Source organism: Hyaena hyaena, unplaced genomic scaffold, assembly GCF_003009895.1.
Source record: "Hyaena hyaena isolate Hyena2069 unplaced genomic scaffold, ASM300989v1 scaffold_176, whole genome shotgun sequence".
In the NCBI taxonomy this organism is placed as follows: domain Eukaryota; kingdom Metazoa; phylum Chordata; class Mammalia; order Carnivora; family Hyaenidae; genus Hyaena; species Hyaena hyaena.
In genome coordinates, this window is record NW_024080809.1 from 2,778,812 (window position 1) to 2,798,093 (window position 19,282).

At 43.2% G+C, this 19,282-nt stretch overlaps 1 protein-coding gene across 1 annotated transcript in view; it reads left to right on the plus strand.

Annotated features, from left to right (window-relative positions):
* LOC120237306 (calcium-activated potassium channel subunit alpha-1) overlaps nt 1–19,282 on the plus strand; it is a 549,540-nt gene that overhangs the window by 430,648 nt on the left and 99,610 nt on the right. The window contains exons 4-5 of the mRNA XM_039240526.1: nt 2,465–2,558; nt 3,396–3,507. Of these exons, the coding sequence (XP_039096457.1) occupies nt 2,465–2,558; nt 3,396–3,507 (206 nt within the window). The remainder of the gene's footprint in view (nt 1–2,464; nt 2,559–3,395; nt 3,508–19,282) is intronic.

The following is a 19,282-nucleotide window of genomic DNA, read 5'->3' on the forward strand; positions in this document are numbered from 1 at the left end:
AAATCAAGGATTCTGTTGAGGTATATTTTTCAACACTGTGTCCTTTAGCATTAAGCCCTCTCATTGTTGCCTTTGGGTATGGGCAATATAAGAGGGGACAACAGAAATGGCAAGGAAGGAAAGGATCAATGGAAAGAAGTCTGATTACTTAAACTTCTGCTTCTATTTATACTGAGCCAAAATATCTTCAGTGGGATTGACTAACATCTTTCCCCCCCACTATTCCATTTTCTTCCACAGTCTAGCAAATGTTTTCTCTATTAGCTACATTTTAAGATTACTACCAAATTAACCACAAAGGCCATGGCATTAATAGGAGCTAGAAAATTCACTGGACCCCCAACTAAGCCACCAATAACTATTGTGTGGACAATAGTAGGGTTATTATTTGGCCTTGATGAAGTGATAGTGGGTTTTCCATAATAGATTTGGGAACAAAGACTTTCTCTCTGTCCCTTTGACTATGACTCTTAATCTTGATGAATATAAATTTAAGTCCACAGCTAAGTCACTACTGGTATCAGTAAAAACATAAGTGTAGAATTTACTAATGAAGCTTCCCATCCTCATTCTCTTGCTCACTCTCTTACACACACACACACACACACACACACACACACACACCCCATTCATTCTTCAGTAGCACATCATACCAGTGGCTTATGTAGCACAGAGATGCACCGTCTCTTCGTCCCTTGGAATCTACAGTGGATTTCTGGTCAACCTAGTTCATGTACTTCTTTTCACTGCAACTAGAGTAGCTAAGAACTCTGACATGTTTGAACCTTATGGGTCTTGTTTTTGAAATGAAACAAAACACCATCATGGCTTGGGAATTGCAGAAATGTCACTTACTAACTCTAGGCCTGGATTTTCCTTTTTTCTTTAAATTAATACCTGTGTAATGGAGGAGACAAAGAGCAATGGTTTAGCTTTTTGTGCTTCTGCCTCCTTTCAGCATTGGACTCACTAAATTCCATGCTGTCTTCCCTCTCACGTACCCACCTTAGTGAAAACCTGGGAGTGGTCATTTCCTTTATAAAAGAAATGTTTTCCAGTGTTTGCTTTTTGTACAGTCTGCATAGTTGGTAAATGCAAATGTAGATAACCCTTAATGCTTGTCTGAAGGTTTTTCCACCTATTTGTGATTTGGGCGATGACCAAGGGCATGTTTGACTTGTAATAGAGATGAAGAATGGATAAATCCAGTGCATGTAATATGATTGGGGAGTCCCCTAGACTGACCCACTGTGCATTCCTGTAATGCCTGTTGAACAACCAAGCATTGTCCTTGCAGAAGTACAACTATACTAACTGGTATTGCATACAGTGATTTCCAAAGTGGTGGTACTAGGAAATCCTCCATCCTGCACTTCTCAAGGGGGCCCTCTCCTGGCCTGGAAGTCCACATTTCTTCCCATCCAGAGAGATTATTTTGCTTCTCCCCATCCTTCCTTCCCTTTCCTCCCCTCACTTTCTTTATGTTCCTGGTCTGAGTGTTACCATTTGCTTACTGATAACAGTATACTATGAATTTTCATTCACACCTTTGAGATTCTTATGAGGCTTTCCTGCTTCCCACCCAGCCCCAAACTTGGGACTTTTCACACACTGATCCTCTGATCAGTTTGATGCGGGAAAGCACACGGAAGCCATGTACCAGTTTGTATAGTAGTACCCTTTTAAACTGTCTACTCTTGAACAAAGTAGAGTATGCTGGGGATTCGCATTGGCTGCTTGACACACACAAAGCCAATTAATTTGCATGCCAAAAAAACAATTAACCCTTAGAGTACTGCTTCAACATTTTGGTTTAAGGGTCTTGAACTTTACCAGTTGGGCAATGCTTCTTTATCCAGATCCAAGTGCTGCACATAAAGTCCATACTTAGTCTAGCCAGAACATCAACCAGGATCCTCTCCTACACAGATTTCTTGAGATGCTCCTGGGCCGTTTATTATTAATCAACTGATGGCATTAAAGAGGTCTAAAACATAGCCACCGTGTTTCACTGAAAATGGGCTCGACTTCCATTGTGCTTGAGGGTGTGAGGGACTATTTTTAGCTTTGGTATGTGTCCTCTAAAAGAAAGAAGTCAGTTCTTTAAGGGTTAATATGAAATTAAGGAATTTGATGGCCTCTCTTGCTTGTCCTTCCTCCAAGGTGTCTGCATGATCCTTTTTAGATCCTTAGCTCAACTGTTGAATGATGATAAAACATAATGTGTATATCTATCTATGTATATAAATAATTACAAAAGCAAAAGAAGAAAAGACTGAATGGTTGTATGGAAAGACCCCTTGGCAACGCTTGCTTGATTATCACAGAGGGTAGAAAGACCAAATGTTTTAGTTAACGAATATTCATTTTGTCCTCTACCCCGAGCACTACTCCTACACGTATTGTGGAAGGCTTGATGATGCTTTTCATTTACGTCTTGCTTTTTCTTCTTCCTGTCTAATAGCCCAATAGAATCCTGCCAGAATTTCTACAAAGATTTCACATTACAGATCGACATGGCTTTCAACGTGTTCTTCCTCCTCTACTTTGGCTTGAGGGTAAGTCTGATAAGCACTACCCCGTATCACAATGGGGCATCTGGTACCCAGGGACCATCCTTCACCAGCATCTGCTCTTGCGGAGATGAAGCCATTGTTTCCAGGAGAGGCAACAGACTTGTGTTGTGATTTTCAGTCTCTGAGAGAGCCCTTTCCTTAACTCAGCATTTTCTGAAGTGCACATTAAAATCTTGTTCCAAGGAGGAGAACCAGGGGTTGACATAACTATTATGTCTTTACTGGCCAACTGTTTCTCATCTCTCTAAATATGAATGTGTTGTTGCCTTAAATAGGACCAAAAAAAAAAAAAAACCCTTCTCTTAAAATTATGTTTATCAGGACTCACTTAGCTGATTCCTAAAAGAACATTTGTGAGGACTGAATCAAGGGGGTAGATTGACAGACTTTGGGACTTGGGAGATTTACGAGGATGGAATGTATAGAGCGTGTATTACAGAGATCGTGTGTGCATGTGTGTGCACACGTGCATGTGTGAGTGGATACATACGTATATGGCTTATTTACAGTTATATTTTCTTTGGAGTCTAATGAAGATGAGGCCACTCAAACTTTCTGATGACACTATGGAAAACCACAGGAAAATAGATTGACTGATATTTCTCCAAGGTTAACATACTCTATAGTCACTCTCCAGAAAAGACTGTATATCCAATTTCTTTGACAGAAATAGCCTGTGATTGGTATAGATATGAGAAGGACCTAACATCTCCCTCCAGCCCCCCACGAAAAACCAAAACATAGCCTTTGGCAAAAAAGCATGGTTAGAATGCTAGCATCGCGCTTCTCATTTTTTGGTCTCCTTTTCTCTTTCCCCAGTTTATTGCAGCCAACGATAAGCTGTGGTTCTGGCTGGAAGTGAACTCTGTGGTAGATTTCTTCACGGTCCCTCCGGTGTTTGTGTCTGTGTACTTAAACAGAAGTTGGCTCGGTAAGTCAGCCTCTCTTCCTTTCTTCTTACTGGCCCCTGAGCTGTGGTGGCTGAGAGGCCTGGGCTGTCCCCACGGAAAGAACATTTTGTGTGAATGTGCACAACTCTTGGCATTTGGGGAGTTAGTGAGGACAGTTCCCTTTGGAGCACTGGCCCCGGAGGATTTGCACAGTGAGTGCTTCAGGTAAGGCAGTTTTATCATTGTTGAAGCCTACTAGTCACACTGGCACAGCCAGGACCTCATGCTTCTGTCATTTTCATTCAACCTGCAGTTCGAATTGGACAAAGAAGCCCATAGGGACAAGGCCAAGTTGCCAAGTGTCTGATTCAGGTGACCCAGAAGGCCTGCCTGCCAAAGTTAGCTTCTGTCCACTTCTCAGTTTTAGGAGGAGTGGCTCCTGCCTGGTATATCTATGGCTAAGAGTTCCTCTGTGGGCAGGGCACAGTAAGGCATCTCCTTGAAGGAGATGGAACTCCCCTCCTGTGTTAAAGGAGGGGCTTTTGCTGGTGCTGTGTTCACGTCTCACTTCCTGTATCTGCTCAATATGTCACTTGCTGTCTGTCCCTGGCAGGTGACTTCCTTCATTAAGACCAGGACAGTTTGGCAGGAGAAGTAATTAGCTCAGAGGATGGTCATGGCAGCCAGAGGCATAGAGAGAGCATTGAGCTTCTCTTTGTTGCACTGAATAATTCTTCCAGAATGTTCCTGCTGCCGTAGGTCAACTGGGGGGAAAGAAGGCTGAAACAAGATTCAGAGGACAATTTGTGGGTTCCTTCCATCTGTATTTTTAGAAAGTTTTGGTCTTACCTCAATTTTTTTCAAAGTAATCTGAATAAAACCTTGGATTGCAAGTAACCTGTTCTGCGGGTATTCTGCAAGACAAGCAAACATTTCTAAGAAATTTTAACTTGATAAACCAGCGATGTCTTGCAATATGAGTCGTATGTGAGGCCGAATGTCACATGGTCACAATTGAGCCAATGGTTCTTGAAATTCACTTTGATATACAAATGCTTTGAATTACACGTGTGTTTCTGGAACGAATTATGCTCACAAACCAAGGTTTTACTATATATTATTGTCTTCAGTATAAACATTTAAAGATGTATAAAGGAAATATCAATCATGTCTTCCTCATTCTCACTGTCTTGTCTCTGGGATGCTCAGTATTCATTGACTTCCATATCTTTCCTTCATGCCCCATTGCCACAAACATGGATGAGTACATATATGTGTTGTAGAAGTGGTGGTCTTTGTACAAATATGTGTGTCCATGACATCACACTGCAGTTTGGTTCTCTCACTAACTAATAAATGATGGACATCCCTTCAGCTCTGTAATAATTCATTTTATTAGAGTTACACAAAATTCTACAAATCGCACTGCAGTTCACTTGGACACAACCTTAATGATGGACCACCCGATTGTTTTCTTTTTGCACTGTTAACAATGGTTTAATAAACACCCTCATCCACACACCAGTGCGATTCTATTTCCCTAGATGGTATCAGATTCCTGGAGGAGTAATTGCTGAATCAAAGAATGCGTATATTTTGGTTTGTACAGAAATTGATGGTTCACTTTTCAAAAATGTTGTGTCAAGATATGCTTCCACTAGCAATATGTTTTTGATGTCCTGGCAAGCATTGTGAATTTATTACATGGCTCGTATCAAGTATTAAAAAAAGAAGGACCCCTTATATAAGATGTTTGCAGTAATCACACACACACATATCTGTGTGTGTCTATATCCCATAAGGATTCTATTTTGTACTGGTTTGCACATTAGAGTTGTATTCATTCACTCCATGGAAAAGTTGTCATCCTTGATTCAAGACCTGCTTGCTTAGATTGGGTTTTCCAGCCAGCGTGATGAAACTGTCAGAGTCACTCACAAATCTGAGAAGTGACCTAATGTGCTCTGGTACTGAGGGTCCTGGCTACCTCAGCTTGACTGTTAACTGGCTTTGTGACCTGGGGAGTTCGCTTTTGTTTTCACTCAGCCTGTTGTTTTCCATCTGTAAATAAAGGCCAGGTTAGATGATTTCTCAGGTACTTCCAGCTCAGAATATCTCTAGGATTCTTGCATTGTTCATGGGAAATTTGGGATCTAGGTTGTTGGGAAGGACTGGAAAGTTGGTGAAATCAACTATCAACATTCCTGAGTCAAAAGTGCATATGGATTGCTAACCATGACTCATCTTACACTATCCTGTCGCAAAGAGTTTACACACATGCACGCACACACAAGCAGGCACGTATGCACACACATGCACCCATGAGTGCGCACAGACCCTACAAAGCTCCAGACAGACAGACAGACAGACAGGGAAAGAAGGAAGGGGAAGAGGGAAGAAGAGAGGAAGGGAGAGGGAAGGAGGGAGTGTGGGAGGGAGGAGGGAAAGGTTTCTGCCCTCTCCTCCTGCCTGTGTTCTTACTACTCTCTACACTGGAACAACCACTTTGCTTTTCTGGACCCTCAGTTTTCCCTTCTGAGAAGTGGGAGATTCGGACTTAAATTACCATCTAGTCCTCACACTTCATGAATCGGAATTTTATGTCAAGGTCCATTCTCTCTTGGTCCCTTGTGGTCCTAGGTGACAGTCCTTCCTGACTGGTGGAGACACCCTCCTCTGCAGGGAGCAGATCTTGCCTCAGGGTAAGGGTGTGGAGCCGGGTCTCTTTGTGAGGCTAAAAGCATCTCGGTGTCAGGAGAACTTGGATGTTTTAAAAATTCATGCCTTTTTGGGAATGATTTAATCCTGATTCTTGGCGTGGTGTTCTCGTCTAGTGAAAATCCACCAGAGTGAACAGGAAAAGGGGACGAAAAAGAAAAAGGAAGAGAACTGATATATACTTTTGCATCCATTGTGGTTGCTCTTCAAAAAAAGGGGAAAAAAAACCCTCTAAAATGTGCTTCAATGTGTTCATTAATTGACAGTATTTATCAAGCACCTACTATGTGCCAAGCACTTTTCTAGATTATTAGGAAACAACAGTGAATAAAATTGAATTATACCCCCTGATGTTGCAGGGAGGGAAGAAGAAGAAAAAAAATGAGCCTAATAAATAGGCAAATTATATAGTGTGTTAAGAAGCATACGTATGTTGAACCTGAAAACAGACCAACCAACTTTTGGGCCATGAATTCATAATAAAAATACCAACAACAAATAACCTTTCCCCTCTTGTAGAAGAAGGCATCTTTTAATGAAATGCTTGTGGTTCTCAGCCCCTTGGGTGAGCTCCACAACTGGTCGGCCTGTAACGGAAGAGAATTCAGTAGAATAATATTTCAAGGAGGTTCCCGTGTCTGATTTAATACATGGGTTATTACATCGTGAAACAATTTTTGTGCCGATGAGCTGCCAGAGATAAAGTGAACATTCCCATGAGGTATGGCTTATAAAGTAGAAGGAATAATCCCATTAAATGGGGGACATTTCAGGAAGTGCTGCCCTCCTCCTGGAGAATGAAAAGGGGCTGCTTTACTGGCTGAGGTTTGGCCTAAGCTGAGGAAACGTGCACACGCTTTTCTGTTTCTCCTGTACACACCTGCTGAGCTGTATGACACAGGGGGCTGTGCTCGAGCTGGAATCATGTGACTACAAAACCGAACAAGGGCTATGACCCCCACCCTTACTTTTCCCAGAGTATAACGCACACCATGTTTGATTTCTTATCATAATATATGGTAGCATATTATATAGTATTGTATTCATTTGTTTTATTGTATGTATTATCTTAGTGCATTTGATGGTATTTTGATAATAACAGCTAATTCCATTCTACTATGTGCTGGGAACTCTGATAAGCCCCTTACATATATGAACTCACTTAATTCTCAGAAAAATCCTATGACCTGGGAATTACTTCCTCCATTTTGCAGATAAACAGATTCAGAGATGTTGGGCCTTATCCCAGGTCGCATAGCCTTGGAATGGATGGAAGGGGTGATTTGCCCCAGATTTGGTCTGGTTTCATGTCTGTGTTCATGCTGTTCTTCTGCCTCTGTCCTTACCCTTGCAAGATTGGGGGTTTTGAGGACGGTTGGGGTGACTGAGCTGGTTTGGCTAATTTCTGTTGGCATGTCTCCATCTCTCCTTGCTCAGAGAGCTTCACCTCAGGCAGGCAGGGGGGAGAAGAGATTTAAGAACACACTCATGACTTCTCTTCCACTTCCCACTCCTCCTTGCCCACCTCCAGTTTCTAGAGTGGCCACTAGGTCCCAAGGAACAGATAGAGCTTGTGTGGTGTCTCCTGAGTCCCAAGGTACCTTAGCACCTTGGGCGTCAGATCTGCTCCACCTGAGAGAGACAGAGAGGGAGAGACTTGAGGCTTCCACACACGCTATGTATAGAGCAGAGTGGGTCAGAGCCCAGCTCTGGGCTACCCCCTCAATTCACATCTTGGCCTGGCCAGTGGGTTGCTTTGAGCAAGGTTGTTTCACCTGTCTTCAACCCAGTTTTCCACCTGTCCAATGAATGGGGATGATCACAGTGCTCACCCTATAGGGTTGCCCAAGGCATTTCACGAGACAGTGTAAGTAAAATACCACGTACCTGAGATGGGCTTCATGATTATCCTAAGCTTCGCTTTCTAACCTACCTATCATATTTTAAAGCACCAAGGAAGAAAACAAACCAGAATGGAACCAAAAATAAGGCAGCGGGATGTGAGGACATCCACGTTGGCAGGCGGCAAGTCTCTGCTTATTTTAATTCCTGTTCCCACACACCGGCTTATTCATTTTTGTTTCTCTCACCAAATCCTTATCCTACCTCACTAAAATAAATGTACCTTGAAATGAAAGATGTATTTTATTTTGAGACTAGAATAACATGCAGGGCAAAACTCTTCTGTCTCATTTTAGGGGGAACTCTATCCCCAAGGTAGGTCAACAGACTGTGCCTCCTTTGTGTATTTATTTATGTGGTTTCGTTGAGGGTCATTTTGTGCAGTTCAAAGGAGAGAGTAGAGAAAAAATAATGATGCACTCACTGGCCAATCATCTCGCTAGCTTTTATTGAGTGCTGACTGTGTGCTCAGAACTGAGATGAGGGGAACATGTCTGGGCCACCCTCTTTTACTATGTTTTACTATGACTTCCAACATGGCCTCTCTTCTCTGATCAATGAAATCCAGGGATGGTAAGGAGCCCCAGGCCTTGAACCCAGGGTGGAAAAACTGTGAACTATAAACCTACCTGTTCCTCTAACCCATGACACTTTAGCAGCTTTGGCAAATACTGCCAAAAAATAGAGAACTCTGCTAAAAAAATAGAAAAATGAGTTAGTGCCCAGCCACAGGGCAATTAAAATGATTTAGGATATCTGCTTATAAATATATGCCCAGGCAGTACCTTTTTGTGTCAAAAGGTGATAAAAACAGGATTGGTTAAAAAAAAAAAAAAAAAAAAGTACAGGTCCTTAAAAACAACAACCACCAAAGGATAAAACGTGGTTCCTGTTTGAGACTGAGGTTTCAATCTCGTTTTAGAACCAAAATAAACACGCATGCAGCAACAGCAGGTAACACTGCCCGCTGTATAATTAAGTCCCAAATTGTCAGGTACAGGCTGTAAGGGCTGTGGGAGTTCACAGGAGAAAGAGCTTATGTGGGTGGAGGAACGCGAGGAGTCTTCTGGAAGACACCAGCTCAGCCCAGGCTTGCCGTGGTGGGTGAGACTGGGGACCAGTGGCCCGCTTCTGAGGGGAGAGGAGCCCAGCCTACCCTGTGTGGAGGCTAGCAGGTGCCCACTGAAGATACCGAAGAAAGAGGTCCTAGAGAAGAAAGCGTCCTTCCCATGCCAGGCATCAGCCCTACAACCCTGCAAGATGGATGTAGTTGTTTCCTCTTGCTGCAGTAACAAATGAGAACCACAAATGGTGGTGCCTCAACACAAGCTTATTTCTTACAAGTATGTAGATTAGAAGTCAACATGGGTCTCTCTGGGCTAGGAGACAAGGGTCTTCAGGGCTGTGCACCCTTCTGGAAGCTCGGAGGAATGTTCCGTTAGCTTGCCTTTTCCACCTTCCACACACCACCCACATTCCTCAGCTTGGGGGCCGACCTCCATCTTCAAAGCCAGCAGCCTCAGGTTGGGTCCTCGTATCATGTCTCACTGATCTTGCCATCACCTTCCTCAGACTGTCTCTCTCTTGTCTCCCGCTCCTACTTCTAAGGACCCTTGTGATTATACTGAGGTCCTACCTGGATAATCCAAGATACTCTACCCTTATTAAGGTCGGTGGGTTAGTGACCTTAATTTGTCTGCTATTGTGATTGCCTTTTGCCATGTAAATCACCATATGCCCAGGTTCTAAAGACTCCCATGAATGTTGTTTTTTTTTTGGGGGGGGGAGTTAATTCTGCCCATCAAAGGGGGTATTATTATTAATATTCCCATTTTGCCAAAGAGGAAACTGAGACTCAGAGAAGTTAAGTAACTTGCCTTAAATCATAGAGCCAGTGACTCCGCAAAATTTTTTAGAGTCCAAAAGATCTAGTAAGAATTCTGGGCTCTCCACGTCATTGCCTTCTCACACTTCTCTAGCCTGTTATGGGATAAGACACTTGGGAAATCTTGCTTGGAACCTGAGAACTTCTCCCCTCTCCTCACTTCCATGGAGTGTTTTTTTTTTTTCTTCTTTTTTTTTCCCTGGGACCAGGTGAATTACTAAGCCAACATGCCTAGTATTCATTATTCTTAAATGTTTGTGCTGAGGGGGACCCTTTCCTGCGTGGCTGCAGCAATTGAGGGGAACATGTTAGGTCTACATGTCCCCTGCTTAAAAGCTTCCTTTCCTTAGAATTCATGCTTTCTTGCTTTTTTTGGAGTTTACTTTAAAGAGCGGAGAGAAACTAGAATTTTAGAATGCCAAAGGAGGTGACAAATTGTGACGTTTTCCCAGGGAAGGCAGCATGTGGAGTCACGATGCCGCTTTCCTCTGGTTATTCTCTCCGGACTTAGCTGCAATCTTAGGAGGCTTTCCACTGCCTTCCACATCATAGGGTGTCTGGCTCCAGGGCCACTCCCTTGCTTGGAGAATCCCACAACAGGTAAAGTGAGGTGCAGTTAATATCCAGCCTTCTGTTGACTGACCTCTGCATTTGATAAATGTACTCAATGATGAAAGCCTTTGACTGGTTTGTTTCCTGACATCAGGAATTGTCATTGTATTGAAATTTAAAACAAAACAAAACCATAAAACCCTGAATATGACTTGGCCAGAAAGTAGAGGCAGCCCCTTGTGGAGAGGCCCAGGCACGCAGCCTTGACTCCCAGGCTCCCCTTCCCCTTACAATTCCTGCCAGAGGTTCACCAGGCTGCTGAGCGCATCTCCCCTGCTGTGTGTTCCCTCTGCTGAGGGAAGAGTGAGTTTCTACCCCATCTTGCTGGCTAGCATCCCTCTCCCCATTAAGGCACAGCCCTAACTTCACCTCCCATGTGAAGCTTCCCATTCTTCCAGTTGGAATGAATTCCCTGACCTTTTTATTCTTTTGCTTTTATGATTAGTGTTATAAAAGCAGTATTATCATCTGTGTTACATTATCAGTTAGAATGCAAGTTCCATGACACCTTTGTGCAGGGACATTGACCGTTTTGGTTTTTTGCTGTGTCCTGGTGCATGGAACAGCATCTGGCACATAATTTGTGCTTGTTGAATGAATGAATGAATGAATGAATGAATGTGTTTTCTTTCAAGAATGATAATGAACAGTTATTAATTGCTTATTAAAAGCAGACACTGGGTAGACATTATCTGAGTTAATATTCACAGCAGCCCAATGAGTAAGTACTATTGGTCCGATTTAACAGTTTAGGGAGCTGACGTTTAGGAGTTAGGGAACTTTCCCCGGTAGTAAGTGTGGATCCAGGACTCAGCCCAGTTCAATCTGATTTCTGGAGCCCATGCTTTTGAAATTACTAGTCCAGTGCTTCTCAAGGTGTGGTTCCCACACCAGCAGCATCAGCACCACCTGAAAATTTGTTAGAAGTGCAGATTCTTAGAACCCACGGTAGACCCAATGAATCAGAAACTCCCAGAGTTTAACCTGATAATCTGTGTTTTACACGTCTTCTTGGTGACCCTGATATTCACCCAATTTTGAGAACCAGTGTCCTAGGCTCTTCTGGGATACTTATAAATCTGTCTGTCCTCAAGAATCTCCCAGAAGGTTATTAAAACTCATGATGTTCCAGCCAAACCTCCAACCAATTAAATCGGAGTCTGTGGGTTGGAGGGTATGACCTAGGCTCAGCATTTTTTAATGTGCTCCATTGCATCTAAAATGCAATAAGTTTGAGAACCATGTATATACATCTTCTAACTGTGAACATTGAGTTAATTCCTCCCTAGAAGAGTGCTTCCTAGTCCTTGTGTGCATGTGAAACACTGAGAGGTCTTAGAATGCAGTTTCTGATTCGGGAGGTGTAGATGGGACCAGAGTTTCTGCCTTCCTACATGTTTCCAGGTGAGGCTGGTGCTTCTGGTCTGGGGACCATATTCTAAGTAGCCAGGCTTTCCAGTCTGGACCAAACTGTCCAGTAAGGTAGCCACTAGCAACACTGGGCTACTTAAATGTAGGCTAAATCAAAATTAAATAAAATCTCAAAGCTCTGTTTCTCGTTCATATGAGCTACGTTTCAAGCATTCGCTAGCACCATGCAGTTAGTGGCTGTGGTGTTAGATAGCACAAATACAGAACATTGCCATCATCGCAGGAGTTCTACCCCACCACACTGCTCTAGAATGTGCATTGTGAGACAACTGCCTGGGGGGCTCAGTCGGTTGAGCATCCGACTTCGGCTCAGGTCATGATCTCACATTCGTGAGTTTGAACCTTGCGTTGGGTTCTGTGTTGAGAGCTCAGAACCTGGAGCCTGCTTCAAATTCTGTGTCTCTGTCTCTCTCTGCCCCTCCCCTGCTCGTGCTCTGTCTCTGTCTCTCTCTCTCAAAAGTAAATAAACATTACTAAAAAAAATTTTTTTTAGACTGTGTCTTGTGATAGAACGTACCATGAGTTTTTTTTACTTTTTTATGGCTGGGACACCCTTGTAAACCGTGGAAGCTTAACAAATGTTTACTGAAGTGATTTTTAATGAAAGGACCAATGTACAGATGTACAGAAATCACTAGTACACCATTGAAGTGGAATTCCCTACCACCCTATTCAGATTACATTATTTAAGGCCTCTGTAGGCAAAAAGATGCACAAAAGAGGCTCTGGGCCCGGCTCCAGCTCCAGCTTCTTCCTCAGGACTCTACTGCTGCATTTTGAAATGGCCTTCTGGGCTCTGCAAGGAGAGGTCTCTGGTGCCCCCTACAGGACTGACTTGGATTTTGCTGGATCAGTGAGAGATTAAATTGGCTCAAACACAGTGGGTAGTTGCTGGTTTGTAGAGAGGTAAGGAGAGGCTCACTTTGCATTCCCATAAGGTGTTTGACATCTAATAACTTGACTTGAGTCAACTGCTATGATCATGAATTCCCCATTCTTCCCACCACCCCAAGGGGGCTCCTGGTCCCATTGCCCAGGGTCTGGAAGGAAGGGCCTCTAAGAACCTCCAGTGGTAACCTGAGGCAGTTGGACATAGATGCTCTAAAGCCTAAAGCCTTCTACATAAACCCTTCCCTGTAGTTAGTGGTTTAATTTAAAATAATAACAATAAAAGAAAAGTGTGGCTTCCCTTTTGGGGGCCAAGTGTCTTTGCTGATGGAGAAAGAGAGAGAAAAAAATATGTATTCTAAAAGAGAAAGTGCTTCCATAACCATGGTAGTGTTGGATGTGTTCACATCTTACATATTTACGTGTGTGTATATATATGTGTGTGTGTACATATACAGGTACAATTTGTAATTATCCCAGGTAATCTTCCAAATACCACTATGAAATAAGGATCATTTTTAGCCCCATTTAACAGATGGGGAAGCTAAGGCCTAGAGAGGTTCTGTATCTTGCCAAGAGTCATATAGTGAGTAAGTGGCCAGGCTTTGGACCCAGGCACTCTACCTCCAGGTGTATGTTCCTTGATGTTCTATTATGCTAGCTTTCAAGCTATAAAATTAGCCATTATAGTTTTGTTTACAAAAAAGTTAATCTACAGCCCTGTCTAATCAGAGCAAATACTGAATGCAGCCCTTCCTTGTTCCAACCCCCCAACAAAAGGTGAAAGGCTCCCCACACAGAGGTCCTTTGGTACTCCTAGGTAAGAAAGGAAATTTAGAAGAAAAATAACTCAATCCAGTTTTTTTTGAAAAACGGAGTTAATACAATTTTTATAACTTACTACTTACCTCCAAACTACTTTTGTTTTAGGCCTTAAAACACCTTTTCCCAGCCCCCTTTCTCTGAGCCACTTGGCTTATTCTATACAAGTAGTCAAATAAATGAAAGCAATCTGTGTTACCACCACTGGTCCATCTTGAAATAGTGTCAACTTAGAGATTATGGGCTGTACCGTTTGCCTGATCTATTTGGGGGCAGGGAAGGCAGAGGTGGTACAAAGTGGCACCATGCACCTTGGGAATAGCACTGAGACTGGATTGTTATAGTGTGGCAAGAGAAGTGAACTCATTGAGTTCCATCCCTTTGACTGGGCTCTGAAGGAAGTCAGCTCCCACAAAGTGGCACAGAGAGAGTTTAGATATGTTTCGGGGAGCTAATTGCTGCTCTGGTAGCTGCTCTAGCTGAAACTGCTTCTAGAGAAATTATTCCTCTGTGAGAGATTTCCGATTGTATTCCCTTGATATTGCTTTGTCAGGGCATGCTTTAAATAAGATGCTCTCTGTAGGTAGCAGGGATTCTAAATCCTCATTGACGTGTACAGCTCTGTTATATGCCAAATTGGAAATAACACCTCAAAATGAATGTCTTCAAGGAACAAATTCAGCAGTAGGTTTTCATAGATGCCAAAACCTCTCCAGATGGCTGTACTTCATCTGGGGTATTATTGGAACAGCCTTCTCAAGCAACCTAAATCTCTAGGACTGGACATATATTTACCTTTGCATCGTCTTGAAAAAATAGACGCCTTGATTCTTCTCAATGAGATACGGCCGTGATGGATTGATTTGGCTGACAGGCCAGGTAGGGAGAGAGGAGACACGGGGAAACCGCTCTGAGACACGATTACACTTACTCACTTGAACACCTACTATGTGCAAGCTGCTACTTCCTCAGAGTGGCCCACTGATGAGGAAAACCTTGAACTTGCCTTTAAGAAGTTGATAATTTAGTTGGGTGTGTATTTTATAAGAAAGAATAATAAATGTATAGGGATCCAGAGGAGAAACGGAAGGAGCAAAGTTAGCCATCCCAAATCAGAGTAGATAGCAAGTATCTAAAAAGTTAGCATGTTCTTCCTGGAGCAATGCCACTATGGTCTGCAGGCCAGACGATCACCTGGGAGCTCATTAGAAATTAAAATTCTCAGGGGCGCCTGGGTGGCTCAGTCATTTAAGCGTTCAACTCTTGATTTCGACTCAGGTCATGATCTCATGGTTCATGGGTTCAAGCCTCATACTGGGCTCTGCACTGGCAGTGCAGAGCCTGCTTGGGATTCTGTTTCTTCTCTCTTTTTGTCCATCCCTACGATCTTATGCCCCCAAAATAAATAAATAAACTTAAAATAAAATTTAAAGAAAATGAAAATTCTTAGACCGAACCGCAAACCTATAGACTCTTTGGGGGATAGCGCTAAGGAATTTGGTTTAATAAATTATCCAGGCGTTTTTTATGCATACCAAAGTGTATATTAGCTAATATATTAGTAATATATTAATGTATGTTATAATACCCTTGGCAGTGTATTAGAATCACCTGGGGAGCTTTGAAACTTCCCCTCGGTCACACTATACTTCAGACCAGGTACATCAAGACTGCTGGGATGGAGCTCAGCCATCAGGATATTTTAAGGTTCCTTGGGTAATTCCAATGAGCAGGGTTGAGAAGCCCTGTGCAGTCTTGGTTCTTAACTCAGGAACACAGCTGAATACCCAAGAAACTTAAACAACAAAAACAAAACCTTTAAGGAGCTTCCCAGATCTACTGAGCCCGACATCCTGCTCATGATCGAGAATAGTTGCTTTAGAACATGAACACTCCACATTGTAGGAAGACCAAGCATTCTCCAACTTGAGCTGCATGTATCAGAATCACCTAGAGGGCTGGTTAAAGCACAGGCAGCTGGGTGGTAGCCCAGGGTTTCTGACTCCGTATACCTGGGGTGGAATTTGAGGGTGTGTATTGTTACCAAGTTCCCACGCTTGCTGCTGCTGCTGCTGGTGCTGCACTGGGAATACACTTTGAGAACCACTGGTCTTGCCTAGCATGAGGCTTAACTTGAACTCTAGAAGTGGCTGCTCTGCCAGGCTCCAGATTTCTCATAATCCAGCAACTCTTACCATTTTGTGTACCCAAATTTCAATGTATTTATTGATGTGATCCCTTATTTTAATATGTTTTTGAAATTAAAAGTCAGAACCATTTACATTTTGAGATAGACCCAGCATGTGCTATTCCACATTATAATTTCAGCTGGAACAGAGGAGCCCGCTTTAGAAAGACTTCTCAGCTGCCAAGAGGTAGCCCTTTTCCAAGGTGTTCCACGTCCCGGGTGACAGTGAGAGTTGAGGACCTTTGCTTGTGTGTCTATCAGGCACTAGTATTTCCTCCAGAGTCAGCTTGGGTTGATAGGTCTTTCTAAACTCCCTGGGATTGGGGTAGAGTTGACTCATTAAGAATACGAAGAGCATGGGTTGCAAATTTGGGGGAAGGAGGGAAGGAGACAGATACCAGGCCCAATCCCATCCCTTCCCTCAATCCTGACCTCCCCCCTCCCTGTGGGACAGAGCTTCTCAACTCTCCTCTCTGGAGAAGGATAGAGCCTGACCCCTCTCCACCCCCAGGATAATTTAGTCTAACAAACTCTCTTTCCCAGTTATCCTACCTGGAGACACCAACATGCCCCAGCCGAGACCTATGCCTGCTGGCAAAAGTAAGGGCAAATGATGGGTGATGAGCAAAGACCCATTTTTTTTTTTATGAGACACATTGTATTATTACAAGAAATAAATTCTAAATAACAGTAAGATGACACTTCGCTCCCATGTGACAGTTGCTAAATTCAACTTCACTCTTCAAGGCCAGGTAAGGATTTAGCAACCCACCTCACAGAGGGTACCACTCATTTATTATTTCCTTGGTGGATTGCAAAACTTGTCCACGGCCAGACCAGGGGCAGAACAAACTCTTCCCTTTTGTCAAAACTCAGTCTCGAAGTTTTTGTCTTTCTTATTCTTCCCTGGCCTCTCTTTCTACCTTACTCTCAGTGAATGTCTTCCCTATTGTTCCCAAGCAGCTTACCCACCAGCCACCCCGACCCCAGCTGCAGATATGTGCCAACTCCATGACTCTGGTAGATCCCCTATCTACCAGCAGGTGCTCACCCATCCTCTCTGCTCACCTGAACTCAGCCAGTTATGATCTTGCCTCTTCTAAAACCATCATCATCTGAATCATTCATGGCCTCTCTTCTAAAGCTGGCTATACTTTTAAAAGTAATGTATATGGGGCGCCTGGGTGGCTTAGTCGGTTAAGCGTCCGACTTTCGCTTGGGTTATGATCTCACGGTTCGTGGGTTCGAGCCCCGCGTCGGGCTCTGTGCTGACTGCCAGCTCAGAGCCTGGAGCCTGTTTCAGTCTGTGACTCCCTCTCTCTCTGACCCTCCCCTGCTCACACTGTCTCTCTCTCTCTCTCTCTCCTAAAAATAAATAAAACATTAAAAAAAATAAGTAATGTATAAAGTATTTTTTATAAGTCCATGTCCCAGCTGATTAGATCAAGAACTGGAAAAGCTGGATTGTTGCCTGTTTTCCTAAAGTTTTAATAGGACATAGCCACACCCACTTACTTACATCTTATCTTTGAGCCAGAGATCTAGGGCCCACAAGGCCTAAAGTTTTTACTGTCTGGCTCTTTATAGAAAGTTTGTGATCTGATCCCTGCTCTAGAATGACAGCTATGTTATATATTCCTTTACATTCCTTTAAATGTTTGCCACTGTGTTTTGCACATATTAACTACTAATTTGTTTTGATAAACTGGGCATGAACTTTCCTCTGGAATCAGTAAGAGATGTAATAGTAATAAAGTAACATCCTATTTCTGCTGTTGCTATTGCTGCTATTACTATAGCTGCCTAAGTATTATGTAGCAGGTGTTGGACTTTGCTCTTTATCTGCCTATCTCACTTAATCCTCTGAACAGCCCTAGATAGAAAACCTTGGAGCTCTGAGAGATGAGCTGTCTCCTTTGCTGTGTGACTTCAGCAAGGATTTGAACTCAGGTCTTTGTGATCTCAGAGCCTGAGCTTTTCATTCCTGCTTGGTACTCCCGGTCCAGCCCTAGCCCTTACAGGTGCTTATTCCCTGCACACCTCCCTCGTCTTCCCTGCATCCCGGTTCTAGTTAAGAGACTATTAAATACCAACATTGTTACTGCTACTATCATCCTCATTCGTTCATTCCACAAACCTTAAAACAAGTACATGTGTTAGTTGCTATGCAGGGCTTGGTGCTTAAACTGTGAGTGAGGTATCTTCCCCCTGCTGTGGGAAGGGCAAGTCTGTAAACCCTGGCTTGTAAACCCAGATATTTACAGGGTCAGGAAGATAACAGATGAGTGAAGCATGCCAGGTGATGGCTGTCTCTAGTTGGAGAGTGAATTTTCCCCTTAAAAGGTTAGCAGTTGATCACCTTTGGCACATTCTTGCTATGTAGACACATCCTCAGTGTCCAGTAGAGCCTTCTCCTCTCCTTTCCCCTCCTCCTCCTCTTCCTCCTTCTCCATGAGAACAGTTATCTTTGGCCACAGTGACTTGCCTTTTCAAAACTGGTCTCAGCTGCAATGTTATTTCTCTGCTTGGGACACAGAAATTCTTCTCTTTGGGAAAAAGTCAGACTCGACTGTTTTCCTACTTACCACATCTATTGTCTAGCATCTTTACAAAGACTGTGACATATGCTGACAACACTAAACAGATTACAGCAAATTAACCAATAAATATCCTTAATGTGGTGGTGAATATCTTAGGTGACTTAAAACACTTAACATGAATTTGCAAGCTGGGACAGAAATCCCTTTTCTAATGACATCTGGAGCAAAGTGCATGTTGCCTCAGGTCCTCTCATTCCTATTTGTGTTTTATTCATTTTAAGCAATAGCCTTTGCTTACTACCAACCCCACCCCCTTAGTAAAAGTGCTTCTAGTCTGATAGAGAGAAGGGATCCATTAAAAGCACAAGGTTCCTCAAAAAATTAACAATAGAGCTCCCCTATGACCCAGCAATAGCACTGCTAGGAATTTACCCAAGGGATACAGGGGTGCTGATGCATAGGGGCACATGGACCCCAATGTTCATAGCAGCACTCTCAACAACAGCCAAAACATGGAAGGAGCCTAAGTGTCCATCAACGGACGAATGGATCAAGAAGAGGTAGTTTATCTATACAATGGAATACTACATGGCAACGAGAAAGAATGAAATCTGGCCATGTATAGCAACATGGATGGACCTTGAGGGTGTTATGCTGAGCGAAGTAAGTCAGGCAGAGAAGGACAGATACCATATGTTTGCACGTATAAGAGGACCTTAACGGAGGACCATGGGGGAGAAGAAGAGGAAAAATAGTAGGGGAGAGGGAGGGAGGCAAACCATGAGAGATTCATGAATGCTGAGAACAAACTGAGGACTGATGGGGGTGGG